Source organism: Anolis carolinensis, chromosome 2, assembly GCF_035594765.1.
Source record: "Anolis carolinensis isolate JA03-04 chromosome 2, rAnoCar3.1.pri, whole genome shotgun sequence".
NCBI lineage: Eukaryota > Metazoa > Chordata > Lepidosauria > Squamata > Dactyloidae > Anolis > Anolis carolinensis.
The window spans coordinates 12,845,697-12,861,379 of NC_085842.1; the positions used below are offsets into that span (position 1 = coordinate 12,845,697).

At 40.2% G+C, this 15,683-nt stretch overlaps 1 protein-coding gene across 1 annotated transcript; it reads left to right on the forward strand.

Annotated features, from left to right (window-relative positions):
• The first annotated feature begins 1,916 nt into the window (after positions 1-1,916).
• Positions 1,917-14,729, forward strand: LOC103282240 (zinc finger protein 629). Its single transcript, XM_062973224.1, has 4 exons — positions 1,917-2,024; positions 9,366-9,469; positions 10,508-10,928; positions 12,768-14,729. The coding sequence occupies exons 2-4, from the start codon at positions 9,374-9,376 to the stop codon at positions 13,280-13,282; spliced, it is 1,032 nt and encodes a 343-aa protein (XP_062829294.1). The 5' UTR covers positions 1,917-2,024; positions 9,366-9,373; the 3' UTR covers positions 13,283-14,729.
• The last annotated feature ends 954 nt before the right edge of the window (positions 14,730-15,683 follow it).

Here is a 15,683-nt window from a genome sequence, read left to right on the forward strand (position 1 = left end):
CAAGGATCAGGCCTTCTGTCTCCTTCTTCAGGGTCCCATTCGTGAGCCAGAGCCAGGTCTTCTATTATTATTATTATTATTATTATTATTATTATTATTATTATTAATTGCCTTTGTCCTGATGTCTTGCTCCTGGGCTGCAAGGATCAGGCCTTCTGTCTCCTTCTTCAGGGTCCCATTCGTGAGCCAGAGCCAGGTCTTCTATTATTATTATTATTATTATTATTATTATTATTATTATTATTATTAATTGCCTTTGTCCTGATGTCTTGCTCCTGGGCTGCAAGGATCAGGCCTTCTGTCTCCTTCTTCAGGGTCCCATTCGTGAGCCAGAGCCAGGTCTTCTATTATTATTATTATTATTATTATTATTATTATTATTATTATTATTAATTGCCTTTGTCCTGATGTCTTGCTCCTGGGCTGCAAGGATCAGGCCTTCTGTCTCCTTCTTCAGGGTCCCATTCGTGAGCCAGAGCCAGGTCTTCTATTATTATTATTATTATTATTATTATTATTAATTGCCTTTGTCCTGATGTCTTGCTCCTGGGCTGCAAGGATCAGGCCTTCTGTCTCCTTCTTCAGGGTCCCATTCGTGAGCCAGAGCCAGGTCTTCTATTATTATTATTATTATTATTATTATTATTATTATTAATTGCCTTTGTCCTGATGTCTTGCTCCTGGGCTGCAAGGATCAGGCCTTCTGTCTCCTTCTTCAGGGTCCCATTCGTGAGCCAGAGCCAGGTCTTCTATTATTATTATTATTATTATTATTATTATTATTATTAATTGCCTTTGTCCTGATGTCTTGCTCCTGGGCTGCAAGGATCAGGCCTTCTGTCTCCTTCTTCAGGGTCCCATTTGTGAGCCAGAGCCAGGTCTTCTATTATTATTATTATTATTATTATTATTATTATTATTATTATTATTAATTGCCTTTGTCCTGATGTCTTGCTCCTGGGCTGCAAGGATCAGGCCTTCTGTCTCCTTCTTCAGGGTCCCATTTGTGAGCCAGAGCCAGGTCTTCTATTATTATTATTATTATTATTATTATTATTATTATTATTATTATTAATTGCCTTTGTCCTGATGGCTTGCTCCTGGGCTGCAAGGATCAGGCCTTCTGTCTCCTTCTTCAGGGTCCCATTTGTGAGCCAGAGCCAGGTCTTCTATTATTATTATTATTATTATTATTATTATTATTATTATTATTATTAATTGCCTTTGTCCTGATGTCTTGCTCCTGGGCTGCAAGGATCAGGCCTTCTGTCTCCTTCTTCAGGGTCCCATTCGTGAGCCAGAGCCAGGTCTTCTATTATTATTATTATTATTATTATTATTATTAATTGCCTTTGTCCTAATGGCTTGCTCCTGGGCTGCAAGGATCAGGCCTTCTGTCTCCTTCTTCAGGGTCCCATTTGTGAGCCAGAGCCAGGTCTTCTATTATTATTATTATTATTATTATTATTATTATTATTATTATTATTATTAATTGCCTTTGTCCTGATGTCTTGCTCCTGGGCTGCAAGGATCAGGCCTTCTGTCTCCTTCTTCAGGGTCCCATTCGTGAGCCAGAGCCAGGTCTTCTCTTTATCAGCTTTTCCTTCAATTTTGTCAAGGAACTTTCCATGCAATGTTTTGTTGTGCCAGCTGTCAGCTCTAGTTTGTAGTGCGGCTTTCTTGTACTGGTTTTTTGTCTGCTGTGCTTTGAGGAGTTTCTGATTTTTGACTTCAATCAATTATTATTGTTGTTGTTGTTGTTGTTGTTGTTGTTGTTGTTGTTGTTGTTGTTGTTGTTGTTAGCAATGGAATCTCGGCCAAGGTTGGAATGGGGGACAAAGAGAACAAGCCAACGAGGAGAGGCAAAGAAGCCCCGACACTTCCGGCTCCCGTGCGAATGCCCTCTGTATGAGCATGCGCACTGGCGCTCCCTTTTCTCAATGACTCGCTACAAGTCGCTTGGGAACCCGAAGTGTTGCCTCCCTTTGCCTTTGTGCCCAAGAAGGAGAGAAGGACGTTGCAAGGTTTGCCTTGAGTTTTTGTTGTTGTTTTGGCTTGGAAGGGGGCTCATTAAGGCCCAATTAATTAATGCACTGGGATGAATGCACCCCGGGAAGGGAGGCCTGGGTGCATGAATCCCAGTGCATTGACTAACCTTTGCAAAAATAAAAAATGGAGGAAGATTGTTGGGTTCATTGGGGGGAGAATATGAGCTGTTTCTTAATGGCTGGAGCAGCACAGGCCAGTTGCCTAGAAAACATAAATGCAGTGTTTAAAAGGCTGCAAAATAAAACCCTAGAAAAAGTGCTGCATGAAACAATATGGCCTGGAGATGTTTCCTGTTAAAATCCAGTGCAAACACAATAACATTGTAGGAATGCAAAGCAACAATGAATTATTATAACACATAAAAATATAATAGATTAAACAATAATAAATATATTGGGATGTATTATAATAATATATTATTGTACTACATCATTGCAATACTGGATTACTGCAATGCATAATGATACTATAATATATAGTAATAATATAATGGATAATAATAAATTTATTGTGATGTATTATAATAATACATTATTGTACTATATCATTGCAATATTATATTATTGCAGTGCATAATGATACTATAATATATAATAATGTAATAGTAATAATAGATAATAATAATCTTATATTGTGACGTATTATTATAATAATACATTATTGTACTACATCATTGCAATATTATATTATTGCAATGCATAAGAATGTTATAATATATAATAACGTAATAGTAATAATATAATATTATTATGCAATGCATAAACATGTTATAATATATAATAACGTAATAGTAATAATATAATATTATTATGCAATGCATAAAATGTTATAATATATAATAACGTAATAGTAATAATATAATATTATTATGCAATGCATAATGCTATAATATATAATAACGTAATAGTAATAATATAATATTATTATGCAATGCATACAAATGTTATAATATATAATAACGTAATAGTAATAATATAATATTATTATGCAATGCATAAACATGTTATAATATATAATAACGTAATAGTAATAATATAATATTATTATGCAATGCATAAAATGTTATATATAATAACGTAATAGTAATAATATAATATTATTATGCAATGCATAATAATGCTATAATATATAATAACGTAATAGTAATAATATAATATTATTATGCAATGCATACAAATGTTATAATATATAATAACGTAATAGTAATAATATAATATTCTGCAATGCATAAAAATGTTATAATATATAATAACATAATAGTAATAATATAATATTATTATGCAATGCATAATAATGTTATAATATATAATAACGTAATAGTAATAATATAATATCATTATGCAATGCATAAAATGTTATAATATATAATAACGTAATAGTAATAATATAATATTATGCAATGCATAATAATGTTATAATATATAATAACGTAATAGTAATAATATAATATTATTATGCAATGCATACAAATGTTATAATATATAATAACGTAATAGTAATAATATAATATTATTATGCAATGCATACAAATGTTATAATATATAATAACGTAATAGTAATGATATAATATTATTATGCAATGCATAATAATGTTATAATATATAATAACGTAATAGTAATAATATAATATCATTATGCAATGCATAAAATGTTATAATATATAATAACGTAATAGTAATAATATAATATTATTATGCAATGCATAATAATGTTATAATATATAATAACATAATAGTAATAATATAATAGATAATAATAATCTTATATTGTGATGTATTATAATAATAGTACATTATTGTACTGCATCATTGCAATATTATATTATTGCAATGCATAATAATACTATAATATATAATAATGTAATAGTAATAATATAATAGATAATAATACGTCTTATATTGTGACGTATTATAATAATACATTCTTGTACTACATCATTGCAATATTATATTATTGCAATGTATAATAATACTATAATATATAATAATGTAATAGTAATAATATTATAGATAATAATACAACTTATATTGTGATGTGTTATAATAATACATTATTACACTTTATCATTGCAATATTATATTATTACAATGCATAATACTATAATATATAATGTAATAGTAATAATATAATAGATAATAATGCACCTTAGATTGTGATGTATTATAATAATACACTATTATACTACATCATTACATTATATTATTGCAATGCATAATAATGCTATAATATATAATACTGTAATAGTGCATGTGCAATATTGTATAATATATAAGAATAATAGTAATATATATTAAAACATAAATATAACAGATAGTAATGTAATATTGTAACATTGTCATACAAGGCTATTAAAATGCATTGCCATTAAAATACAATACAAGACATTCTCTTAAATGCCTTATATTGTATTTTAATGGCATTACACTATAATACAATGGTGTTATATTATTACTATAACACTATTGTATTATAATGCAATATAGTAATATAATAATATATTACATGAATAATATATTACATGCTATTAAAATGCAATGCTATTAAAATGCAAGGTATGACATTGAAGATAAACAATACTGTATTTTAATATATAATTATAATACAATATATATAATAAGCAATAGTGTACTATAATATGTTATAGTAATAATACGATACGATATGTATAATGATGCCATTAAAATACAAGTCCTTGAAGACAAGTAATTGTACACTCTGTAGTATAATACTATAATAATATGAGACAATCTTTCTAATGATATCATTAAAAATACAATATAAGACATCAAAGACGGCTATTAAACATATACTATAATGTAAAGTAATTATATGATATAGTACAATGTATACAATGATGCCATTAAAATGCAATGGCATTAAAATGTAATATAACACATATTTATCTTTGAATATAACAGCGTTAAACATATTCTATAATATATACCAATAATATAATTGGATTGCAATATCTGCAGATAGCATTAAAACATAAGACATTGAATATAAACAATAGTATATTAAAATATATATTAATAATATATGATGCAAACTAAAACCACCAAGAAACTTGTAAGATAGAGGACGTGTTATGCAAAATTTGAGATTTTGGAATATTTGCATATCCATAGGGAAATCTATCTATTAGTCTCTCTTTTTCCCCCAGCATTATGAATATCATTATATGATTGATAATGTCAGTAATTTCTCCAATCCATAATTTAGGCCATTCATTAAAATTAGCTTTCCCTTCTTAATAACTTTAATCGCAGACTAAAACATTAAAATTGACTTTTTGCCTTAAAAACATACAATGAGAATAGGAGAGTGTTACTGTCATCCAACTAACCACTCCTTTGTTTTGACTTTGCTGTCACAATGTTTTGCTCTCTTGGTTATCTTCGATAGATATAAAAGTCAAAGTGAGTATGCCAGGCTTTCATGACCGGGATCACAGAGTTGTTGTGTGTTTTCCGGACTGTACGGCCATGTTCCAGAAGTATTCTCTCCTGACGTTTCGCCCACATCTTTGGAAGGCATCCATAGATATACCTCACAACCTCAGAGGATACCTGCCATAGATGAGGGCGAAACGTCAGGAGAGAATACTCCTGGAACATGACCATACAGCCTGGAAAACACACAACAACCCCATTTCCTAGGTTCTTCAGATGATTCTGTGGTAGGTTTTCATGGTGACCTTGACTATAGAGTCCTCACATTGCCAGAGAGACCCCATTTGCCCATCTGTGATAGATCGATAGGTAGATGGATGGATAGATAAGACGGAGGGACAGATAGGTGGGTAGGTGGATGGATAGGTAGGTGGCTGGATGGGTAGGTAGGTAGGTGGATGAATAACTTGCTGGTTGGCTGGATAGGAAAGGAGGTAGGTAGGTAGATGGATGGATGGATGGCTAGATAGATGGATGGGTAGGTAGGTGGATAGTTAAGGAGGTAGCTAGATGGATGGATGGATAGATAGGTAGGTGGGTGGGTGGATAGTTAAGGAGGTAGCTAGGTGGATGGATGGGTAGATAGGTAGGTGGGTGGGTGGATAGTTAAGGAGGTAGCTAGTGGATGGATGGGTAGATAGGTAGGTGGGTGGGTGGATAGTTAAGGAGGTAGCTAGATGGATGGATGGATAGATAGGTAGGTGGGTGGGTGGATAGTTAAGGAGGTAGCTAGATGGATGGATGGATAGATAGGTAGGTGGGTGGGTGGATAGTTAAGGAGGTAGCTAGATGGATGGATGGATAGATAGGTAGGTGGGTGGGTGGATAGTTAAGGAGGTAGCTAGATGGATGGATGGATAGATAGGTAGGTGGGTGGGTGGATAGTTAAGGAGGTAGCTAGATGGATGGATGGATAGATAGGTAGGTGGGTGGGTGGATAGTTAAGGAGGTAGCTAGTGGATGGATGGGTAGATAGGTAGGTGGGTGGGTGGATAGTTAAGGAGGTAGCTAGATGGATGGATGGATAGATAGGTAGGTGGGTGGGTGGATAGTTAAGGAGGTAGCTAGGTGGATGGATGGGTAGATAGGTAGGTGGGTGGGTGGATAGTTAAGGAGGTAGCTAGATGGATGGATGGATAGATAGGTAGGTGGGTGGGTGGATAGTTAAGGAGGTAGCTAGATGGATGGATGGATAGATAGGTAGGTGGGTGGGTGGATAGTTAAGGAGGTAGCTAGGTGGATGGATGGGTAGATAGGTAGGTGGGTGGGTGGATAGTTAAGGAGGTAGCTAGATGGATGGATGGATAGATAGGTAGGTGGGTGGGTGGATAGTTAAGGAGGTAGCTAGGTGGATGGATGGGTAGATAGGTAGGTGGGTGGGTGGATAGTTAAGGAGGTAGCTAGTGGATGGATGGGTAGATAGGTAGGTGGGTGGGTGGATAGTTAAGGAGGTAGCTAGATGGATGGATGGATAGATAGGTAGGTGGGTGGGTGGATAGTTAAGGAGGTAGCTAGATGGATGGATGGATAGATAGGTAGGTGGGTGGGTGGATAGTTAAGGAGGTAGCTAGATGGATGGATGGATAGATAGGTAGGTGGGTGGGTGGATAGTTAAGGAGGTAGCTAGGTGGATGGATGGGTAGATAGGTAGGTGGGTGGGTGGATAGTTAAGGAGGTAGCTAGATGGATGGATGGATAGATAGGTAGGTGGGTGGGTGGATAGTTAAGGAGGTAGCTAGGTGGATGGATGGGTAGATAGGTAGGTGGGTGGGTGGATAGTTAAGGAGGTAGCTAGTGGATGGATGGGTAGATAGGTAGGTGGGTGGGTGGATAGTTAAGGAGGTAGCTAGATGGATGGATGGATAGATAGGTAGGTGGGTGGGTGGATAGTTAAGGAGGTAGCTAGATGGATGGATGGATAGATAGGTAGGTGGGTGGGTGGATAGTTAAGGAGGTAGCTAGATGGATGGATGGATAGATAGGTAGGTGGGTGGGTGGATAGTTAAGGAGGTAGCTAGGTGGATGGATGGGTAGATAGGTAGGTGGGTGGGTGGATAGTTAAGGAGGTAGCTAGATGGATGGATGGATAGATAGGTAGGTGGGTGGGTGGATAGTTAAGGAGGTAGCTAGGTGGATGGATGGGTAGATAGGTAGGTGGGTGGGTGGATAGTTAAGGAGGTAGCTAGTGGATGGATGGGTAGATAGGTAGGTGGGTGGGTGGATAGTTAAGGAGGTAGCTAGATGGATGGATGGATAGATAGGTAGGTGGGTGGGTGGATAGTTAAGGAGGTAGCTAGATGGATGGATGGATAGATAGGTAGGTGGGTGGGTGGATAGTTAAGGAGGTAGCTAGATGGATGGATGGATAGATAGGTAGGTGGGTGGGTGGATAGTTAAGGAGGTAGCTAGATGGATGGATGGATAGATAGGTAGGTGGGTGGGTGGATAGTTAAGGAGGTAGCTAGATGGATGGATGGATAGATAGGTAGGTGGGTGGGTGGATAGTTAAGGAGGTAGCTAGGTGGATGGATGGGTAGATAGGTAGGTGGGTGGGTGGATAGTTAAGGAGGTAGCTAGGTGGATGGATGGGTAGTAGGTACAGTAGATGGATGAATGGTTTGCTGGCTGGACGGATTGGAAAGTAGGTAGGTAGGTTGGCAGATGGAAGAATGGCTAGATGGACAGATAGGTAGGTAGATTGATGAGTGGATAGGTGGATAGATAGATAGCTGGATTGATGGAAGGATGGATGGATAGACAGGTGGGTGGATGTCTAGATGGATGGAAGGATGGATAGGTGAGTATGTAGGTGGGTTGAAGGATGGATAGATGGATGGATCGATGGGTGGATGGGTAGACAGGTAGGTAGTTGAATGGATGGATGGCTAGATAGATGGGCTGATGGATAGGTAGGTGTGTGGGTGGGTTGATGAGTAGGTAGGTAGTTGGATGGATAGATGGATAGGTAGGTGGCTGGATGGGTAGATAGGTAGGTAGATGGATGAATAACTTGCTGGTTGGCTGGATAGGAAAAGAGGTAGGTAGGTAGATGGATGGATGGCTAGATAGATGGATGGATAGGTAGGTGGGTGGGTGGGTGGATAGTTAAGGGGGTAGCTAGGTGGATGGATGGGTAGATAGGTAGGTACAGTAGATGGATGAATGGTTTGCTGGCTGGACGGATTGGAAAGTAGGTAGGTAGGTAGGCAGTTGGAAGAATGGCTAGATGGACAGATAGGTAGGTAGATTGATGAGTGGATAGGTGGATAGATAGATAGCTGGATTGATGGAAGGATGGATGGATAGACAGGTGGGTGGATGTCTAGATGGATGGAAGGATGGATAGGTATGTAGGTGGGTTGAAGGATGGATAGATGGATGGGTAGACAGGTAGGTAGTTGAATGGATGGATGGCTAGATGGACTGATGGATAGGTAGGTGTGTGGGTGGGTTGATGAGTAGGTAGGTAGCTGGATGGATAGATGGATAGGTAGGTGGGTGGGTGGATAGACGGATGGATAAGTAGGTGGGTCGGTGGGTGAGTAGATGGATGGGTGGAAAGATGGGTGAATGGCTAAGATGGATGTGAAGATGGATAGAAAGATGGATGGATGACTGGATAGACAGATGTGAAGATGGATGGATGCCTAAATAGATCAATGGACAGGTAAGTAGGTGATTGGATGGATGGATAGATAGATAGGTGGATCTGTAGTTGGATGGATAGATAGACAAGTGGATGAATAGATGGATGACACTGGGGATTCCACACCCCTAGAAGAGGGAGTCTTGATTTCGTTTGAGGTCTGAAAATATTTACATGGAGCGAAACACTTCCCCACCTTATTCATCCTTTTTTTCCAGGAGAAGACATGGAAGTCGGAGGCCATAAAACAACCCTCAAGGTTCCTTCTAGGTTGCCTTCTCTTCGGGGTGGAATAGATACTCTGGACGCCCCATTAAATCAGGTAAAAGGAAAGAAGGGTCGGGGATTGGGAGGGGAGAACAGTCGGCCCTCTTTACCTCCTGATTCTGCCCCTGTCGAGTCAACCTTGGTTTTGACAAGTGCTATGATGATGTGTAGGCAGGACTTTGCTCTAGTATCACTTCAAGGATCCTCCAGAACTCATCTTTTATGTAAAGGACTAGCTGTGCCCGGCCACGTGTTGCTGTGGCATAGTCTGGTGGTTAGGATACCTCTGGTTAGGAAGCAGCCTGGCTTTGAAGCTGCAAGCCTGTTCAGTGCTATTCAAGTTGGTAGGCAATTGGGTTTTTTTTTCTGTTATTTGGACTTTATTTTTCTAGGTTTTTTATTGAAAGACATAGATTGGATGATTGTTGAAGTAGGAATGATTGTATATAGAGTTGTTTAAATGTAATTGAGTCATGTGTGCAATCTGTGCTGGGGATTGCATCATACACTGTGATTGCATCATATACTACCTACTATACCAGTGTGTAAAAGGTTAAGCTTGGATTGCATCAGACAGCAGAGGATGAGATAAATAGCCTCAACTTCCTCTCTCTGCCCCTTCCCGTGTGTGCCTGCGTGAGAGCTGTGTATTGTCTTGTGGATTTCCGTTCGTAAGTAAACTTTTGATAGAAAACTGAAGACTGCAGTGTCGTCATTTATCCAGAGCTTCCTAGTGAGAGACTTCTGCTGTGTGTGCCTAGCAAAGCCACTCTGATAATGACTATGTCTTTTGTGGCCAAATTTGTTGTGATTTGGTTCAGTGGTTTTGTTGTTCACTTCATGGGGAAAACGCACATTACATTTTTATATGTATAGATGGCTTGTCAATATGTCTTTCTGGACCTGAACATCCACAGATTTTGGTATCTAAGGGGGGTTCTGTAACCAAATCCCAACGGATATTGAGGCCCCCTCTGTATTTTCTCCTTGTGACTCAGTCCGAAGCTCTCTGTGAAATCAAGGAGACTTGAGGTCCTTCAGAAGAACTTCCATCCACATTAACCTGTCTTTGATTCTGCCATTTCATTTTCAGAATCTGGTGACCATTAAGAGAGAACCCAAATCTTCTGCTGGGGAGGAATGGATCCCATCATGTCCGAGAGAGAGTCAAGACATGACAGTCAAAAATTTTGAGAATCAGGTGACCATTAAGAAGGGCCCTGAGTCTTCAACAGAAGAAGCATCAATCCTACCAGATCCGAGAAAGAGTTTTCGGAATCTGGTGGCCATTAAGAGAGAGAACGAGCCTTCAGCAGAGGAGGAATGGATCCCACCAGGTCCAAGAGAGAGTCCATTGCACATGAAAGTCGAGAGTTTTGAGGATCCAGTGACCCTTAAGAGAAAAGCCGAACCTTCTGCAGAGGACGAATGGATCTCTACAGATCCTGGAGAGAGCACTCTGCTCATGGAAGTCGTGGAGGAGAGTTTTGAGGACGTCGCCTCTCCAGCTCAAGGTACCTGTTTTCCATGGAATGGGAAATACTGGAATGCCACTTCATAAAATCCAAAACGAACCATGAGTACTTATAATAATGATCATCACAGAATCCCTATCCTGGGCATCAGCGGGTACCTCCATGGCCCTATTGTGCACTGAACCCAAAGAAGGATGGCCATCGTTGGTTGGGTTCACAGTGCTCTCTGGATGTAGGTCCTGTGTGCTATAGGAACGGGTAGGGAAGGGTTAAGGGTTAAGGTAGAGGCAGTGGGTGGGGTTATGCAAATGAAGGAACCCTGAAATGTCCATTCTGGAGGAAAAACAGAACATCTAGGATAAAATGGGCCCCCCAATGAAAGCCTCCACTTGGGTGGGGGCAGGATGGTGTTTGTGGAGGACACGGGCAGGGTTTGGGCATCATGTTTATGGTGTTCACTATAACCTGCATGTCAGTGGAGGGAGGGCCATGGGTGTCTCCTGCTCAATGGGAACTATAGTTGTTTGTGGAGGTGGAAGGCTGTGTAAGTGGACACCTCCTCCACATACATACACATTTTTCACTTTTATTATGTGTATAGAGACTAGCTTAGGTACCCTGTTTCCCCTAAAATAAGACATCCCCAGAAAATAAGACCTACTAGAGGTTTTGTTGAATTGCTAAATATAAGACCTCCCCCGAAAGTAAGACCTAGCAAAGTTTTTGTTTGGAAGCATGCAGGATCGGTAAATGTACCTACCATAGAGTGTTGTGCATGGAAATAATGGCAGTAATAAGAAATTCTTGATAGGATTCGCAATTTGTCTAGTTATGCTGGTTTGTGATGACAACTACTGTACAGTATATAATAAATGTTCATTTTTTTTTGTTCAACAATAAATGTGAATTCTTCTTCATGGAAAAATAAGACATCCCCTGAAAATAAGACGTAGAGCATCTTTGAGAGCAAAAAGTAATATGAGACACTGTCTTATTTTCGGGGAAACACGGTATATAATAATGCTTGCGTTAGGTAATTCGGTAAGGATAAACATTAGATCCCCGGGTTAGATATTTTGTAATGCTATTTATTAGAAGAAGTCATTGTTTGGTTTTGGATTTTATGAACGATCCCATTTCAAAAATGCATAAGGATCCATTTCCTTTGTCCCAGTGTCACCCCCATCAATACTTAAAATTGGTCATGATGGGTCTTTGTGCCAAATTTGGTCCATAAGTATCATCAATAGAGTTGACAGTGTTCTCTGGGGGTTCTTCCGGGATGCAGAGTGAACTGCAATTCCCATCATCTGGAGTATATTTCTCTCCTCAACCCTGTCAGGGGATGATGGGGTGCAGAGTGGATTCCAAAATTCATCATCCCGGTCTCACTTCCTTCTCCAGACTGTATTCCCATGCGGAGAATCAGCACTGGTCAAAAAACACTCCAGCAGGCGAAGGGGTCAGTTGAAAATCAACTGTTGTTAAACTTTATTTACATATCTATTTACAGTTGCATTTCTCGGCTTCAGAGCATAGCATTCATTGTCCATCTTCAGCGAATGCTCACGCCGAACACCACAGATAAGATAAAACACATTCCTCAGTCCGGAGGAAGTTCCGACCCCCAAAGGCTGGAAGTCATGCCTGATAGGTCATAGCAATCACAACAGGCTGTCAGTCAAAACTAGCCTGCTGTTAACTGTTTCATTACTGAAAAATACACTCTTGCTTGACAGCAGAAAACACTTGATTTACATTTCATACACATACAACCATAATCCAACAAACCCTTCCAGTATTTTCTGTTGGTTGAGAGGTTGGGGTGACTTGGAGATCTACTCTTCCCAAACGGATACTCTCTTTTGATTCTTTCAGATGATTCCAACAAGAAGAGTAAAACCCGCGGGAATCAGAAGGAGGCGGTCGCCGAAAGCCCGGATTGGGACTACGGCGTCACGTTCATCTCCCCCGAAGGGACTTACCTCCCCAAAATCCCGTTGCGCGAGTATCAGAAGGCTCAGCAGGGGCGCCTGTCAAAAGACGGGGGCCCGAAGAGGCACCAGTGCCTGGAGTGCGGGAAGGCCTTCAAGTTCAACACGAAGCTGAGGCTGCACCAGCGGACCCACACCGGGGAGAAGCCCCACGAGTGCCCCGAGTGCGGGAGGTGCTTCAGCTACAGCGCCAACCTCCGGACGCACCTCAGGACTCACACCGGGGAGAAGCCCTACCGGTGCGCCCAGTGCGGACGCTGCTTCAGCCACAGCTGGAACCACAAGATGCACCAGAAGGTGCACGAGGCGAAGAGCGGGCAAGGGGGCCAGAAAGAGGCTCCGCCACACGCCGGGCCCCAGATCACGACAAATAATTCGCACAACAGAGACGCGGTGTAAGGGCTAGACCCAACACTTCATTCCAACTTGGGTCAACCCATGAAAGCAGCAGAGTTTACACAGGTGTTGGCTTGCTGGTTGGTCATTCGGTCTATTAGAGTAGAAGTCAGTCCAGAAGAACGCAAGCCCAGGTTGGAGTTGTGTGGCTCTCCTGAAACTTCTTGTTCCTCCTCCTTTGGTTCCTAGGAGTTGTATCTCAAGGGCTACACCATTTCAATGGTATGGACATCTTTGACTCATAATCGTGTGCCTGAGTGGACACCAGAACCAATGTATGCAATAAAACCAAGCGATGGGTCAAGTTTGTCTCTCCAGGCCGTTGTCTCCAGCCCAACAGGACATCGGAGAAGGCCCTTTTCCATGAAGCTCTTCTCCATCTCAGAAGCTCCGTCTTCTCAAACTAAACAAAAGTGGGAAATGAGCCAGGTTTGAAGATCCATCACAGAATCATAAGAGTTGGAAGGGGCCACAAGGGCCATCCAACCCCAGTCTTACTTCCTTGAGCTTCTCCAACGTGTGAAGGAAAAGCAAAGCATGTTATGGAAACATGAAAAAGAAGTGACACAACCCCAATGAGGTGAACAATTCTTCCAAAGTTTCCAGGTGTGTGTGTGTGTCCATATTGGGTTCCTCTTACATCAAGAACCCAATATGGACTCGTACACACCTGAAATCATAGAATCATAAGAGTTGAAGGCCCTCAACAGACCTAGGAGCTCTAGAAATAAAACACACTCCTGTCTTCATGGAGACCTTCCAAAACATCCCCATCTCTTGATGGAAGAAGAGGCCAGTATGGACACAAACACACCTGAACTTGGGGTGAAGGCCCTCAAAAAGTGAGGATCTCTAGAAATGGAACATGCTCCTGTCTTCATGGAGACCACCTACTAATCAAAAGAAGATCCAACAAGACCTCCAGGTAAAACTCATCTGGAACATGAGAAGAACTTCCAAGTGCAGCACATGTTGAGTTGCAGTTCCGCAATCCCTTCCCATTGGCTGGGGCTGATGGGAATTGTAGTTCAGGAACATCTGGAAAGCCACACAATTCATATTGGATGAGCCTATGGGTCCATAACTTTGGCTTAACTTGCCTTAACGATCAATCGAAAACCCACCTGTGGACTAGTAATTCCAGTGTGACAACTGAGGCTGAACTCTATTGGTTGTTGGTGGGAATTGTGTGGTCTGTGGGTCATATTCTTCCTTCCCCAAGTCATCTTCCCATGAAAATAAGCCATGATTTGCCTCCTATTTTCAGAGCAATATATTAATAATTTTCCGTGGACTGGGGTTGGGTCCATGGTGGTCAACCAGAACTGCGGTAAGGAGAGCTGCACATGCAATATAAAGTTGGTTTAGTTGAGAATATTTTCTTTTCTTTCTCTTTTTTAATCTCCCTGTTTTCAGTTTTGTTCTGTTTGATTAAAGGAGTTCATCCTGCTTTGTTGCTTCTCCTTGAGAATCAGTTCTCAGCTAATCTTCTCCGAGAACATATGGTTGGCCTTCAACTTTCCTATTGAGTTGTGAGGAGCACAGCAGCTCCATGAAGAACCACAAATACATATCTGCTCTTATTATTTAGACCTGGAAGAACACTTCTCTAGGAATCTCTAGGTCTCCCAGTGTGGTTCTGTGGTTGATGTCCTCCAGACGTTGCCCTCCAGGTGTTTTGGACTTCAACTCCCACAATTCATAACAGGCTACCTACTGGCTTTAGGAATTGTGCAAGTTGAAGTCCAAAACACCTGGAGGGCCAAAGTTGGCCCATGCCTACTCTAGAGGACCTACAGATGCTTAGAGGAGTGCTCTTTGTTGGAATCTCTAGGTTTTTCAGCACAATTTTATGGTTAGATTCCTCCAGAAGTTGAACATGGAATGTCTCTGGAGGACCTGCAGATGCTTAGAGAAGAACTAGGTCTCTAGGAATCTCTTGGTCTTGCAGCACAATTTTATGGTTGAATTCCTCCAGAAGTTGAAGATAGAATGGCTCTAGAGGACCTGCAGATGCTTAGAGAAGAGCTAGGTCTCTAGGAATCTCTTGGTCTTCCAGCACAAATTTTTATTGTTGAATTCCTCCAGAAGGTAACCATAGAATGGCTCTGGAGGACCTGCAGATGCTTAGAGAAGATCTCGGTTTCTAGGAATCTCTTGGTCTTCCAGCACAATTTTATGGTTGAATTCCTCCAGAAGTTGAACATAGAATGGCTCTGGAGGACCTGCAGATGCTTAGAGAAGAGCTAGGTCTCTAGGAATCTCTAGGTCTTCCATCACAATTATATGGTTGAATTCCTCCAGAAGTTGAACCTAGTATGTCTCTGGAGGATCTGCAGATGCTTAGGGAAGAGCTAGGTCTCGGAATTTCCTGATCTTCCAGCACAATTTTATGGTTGAATTC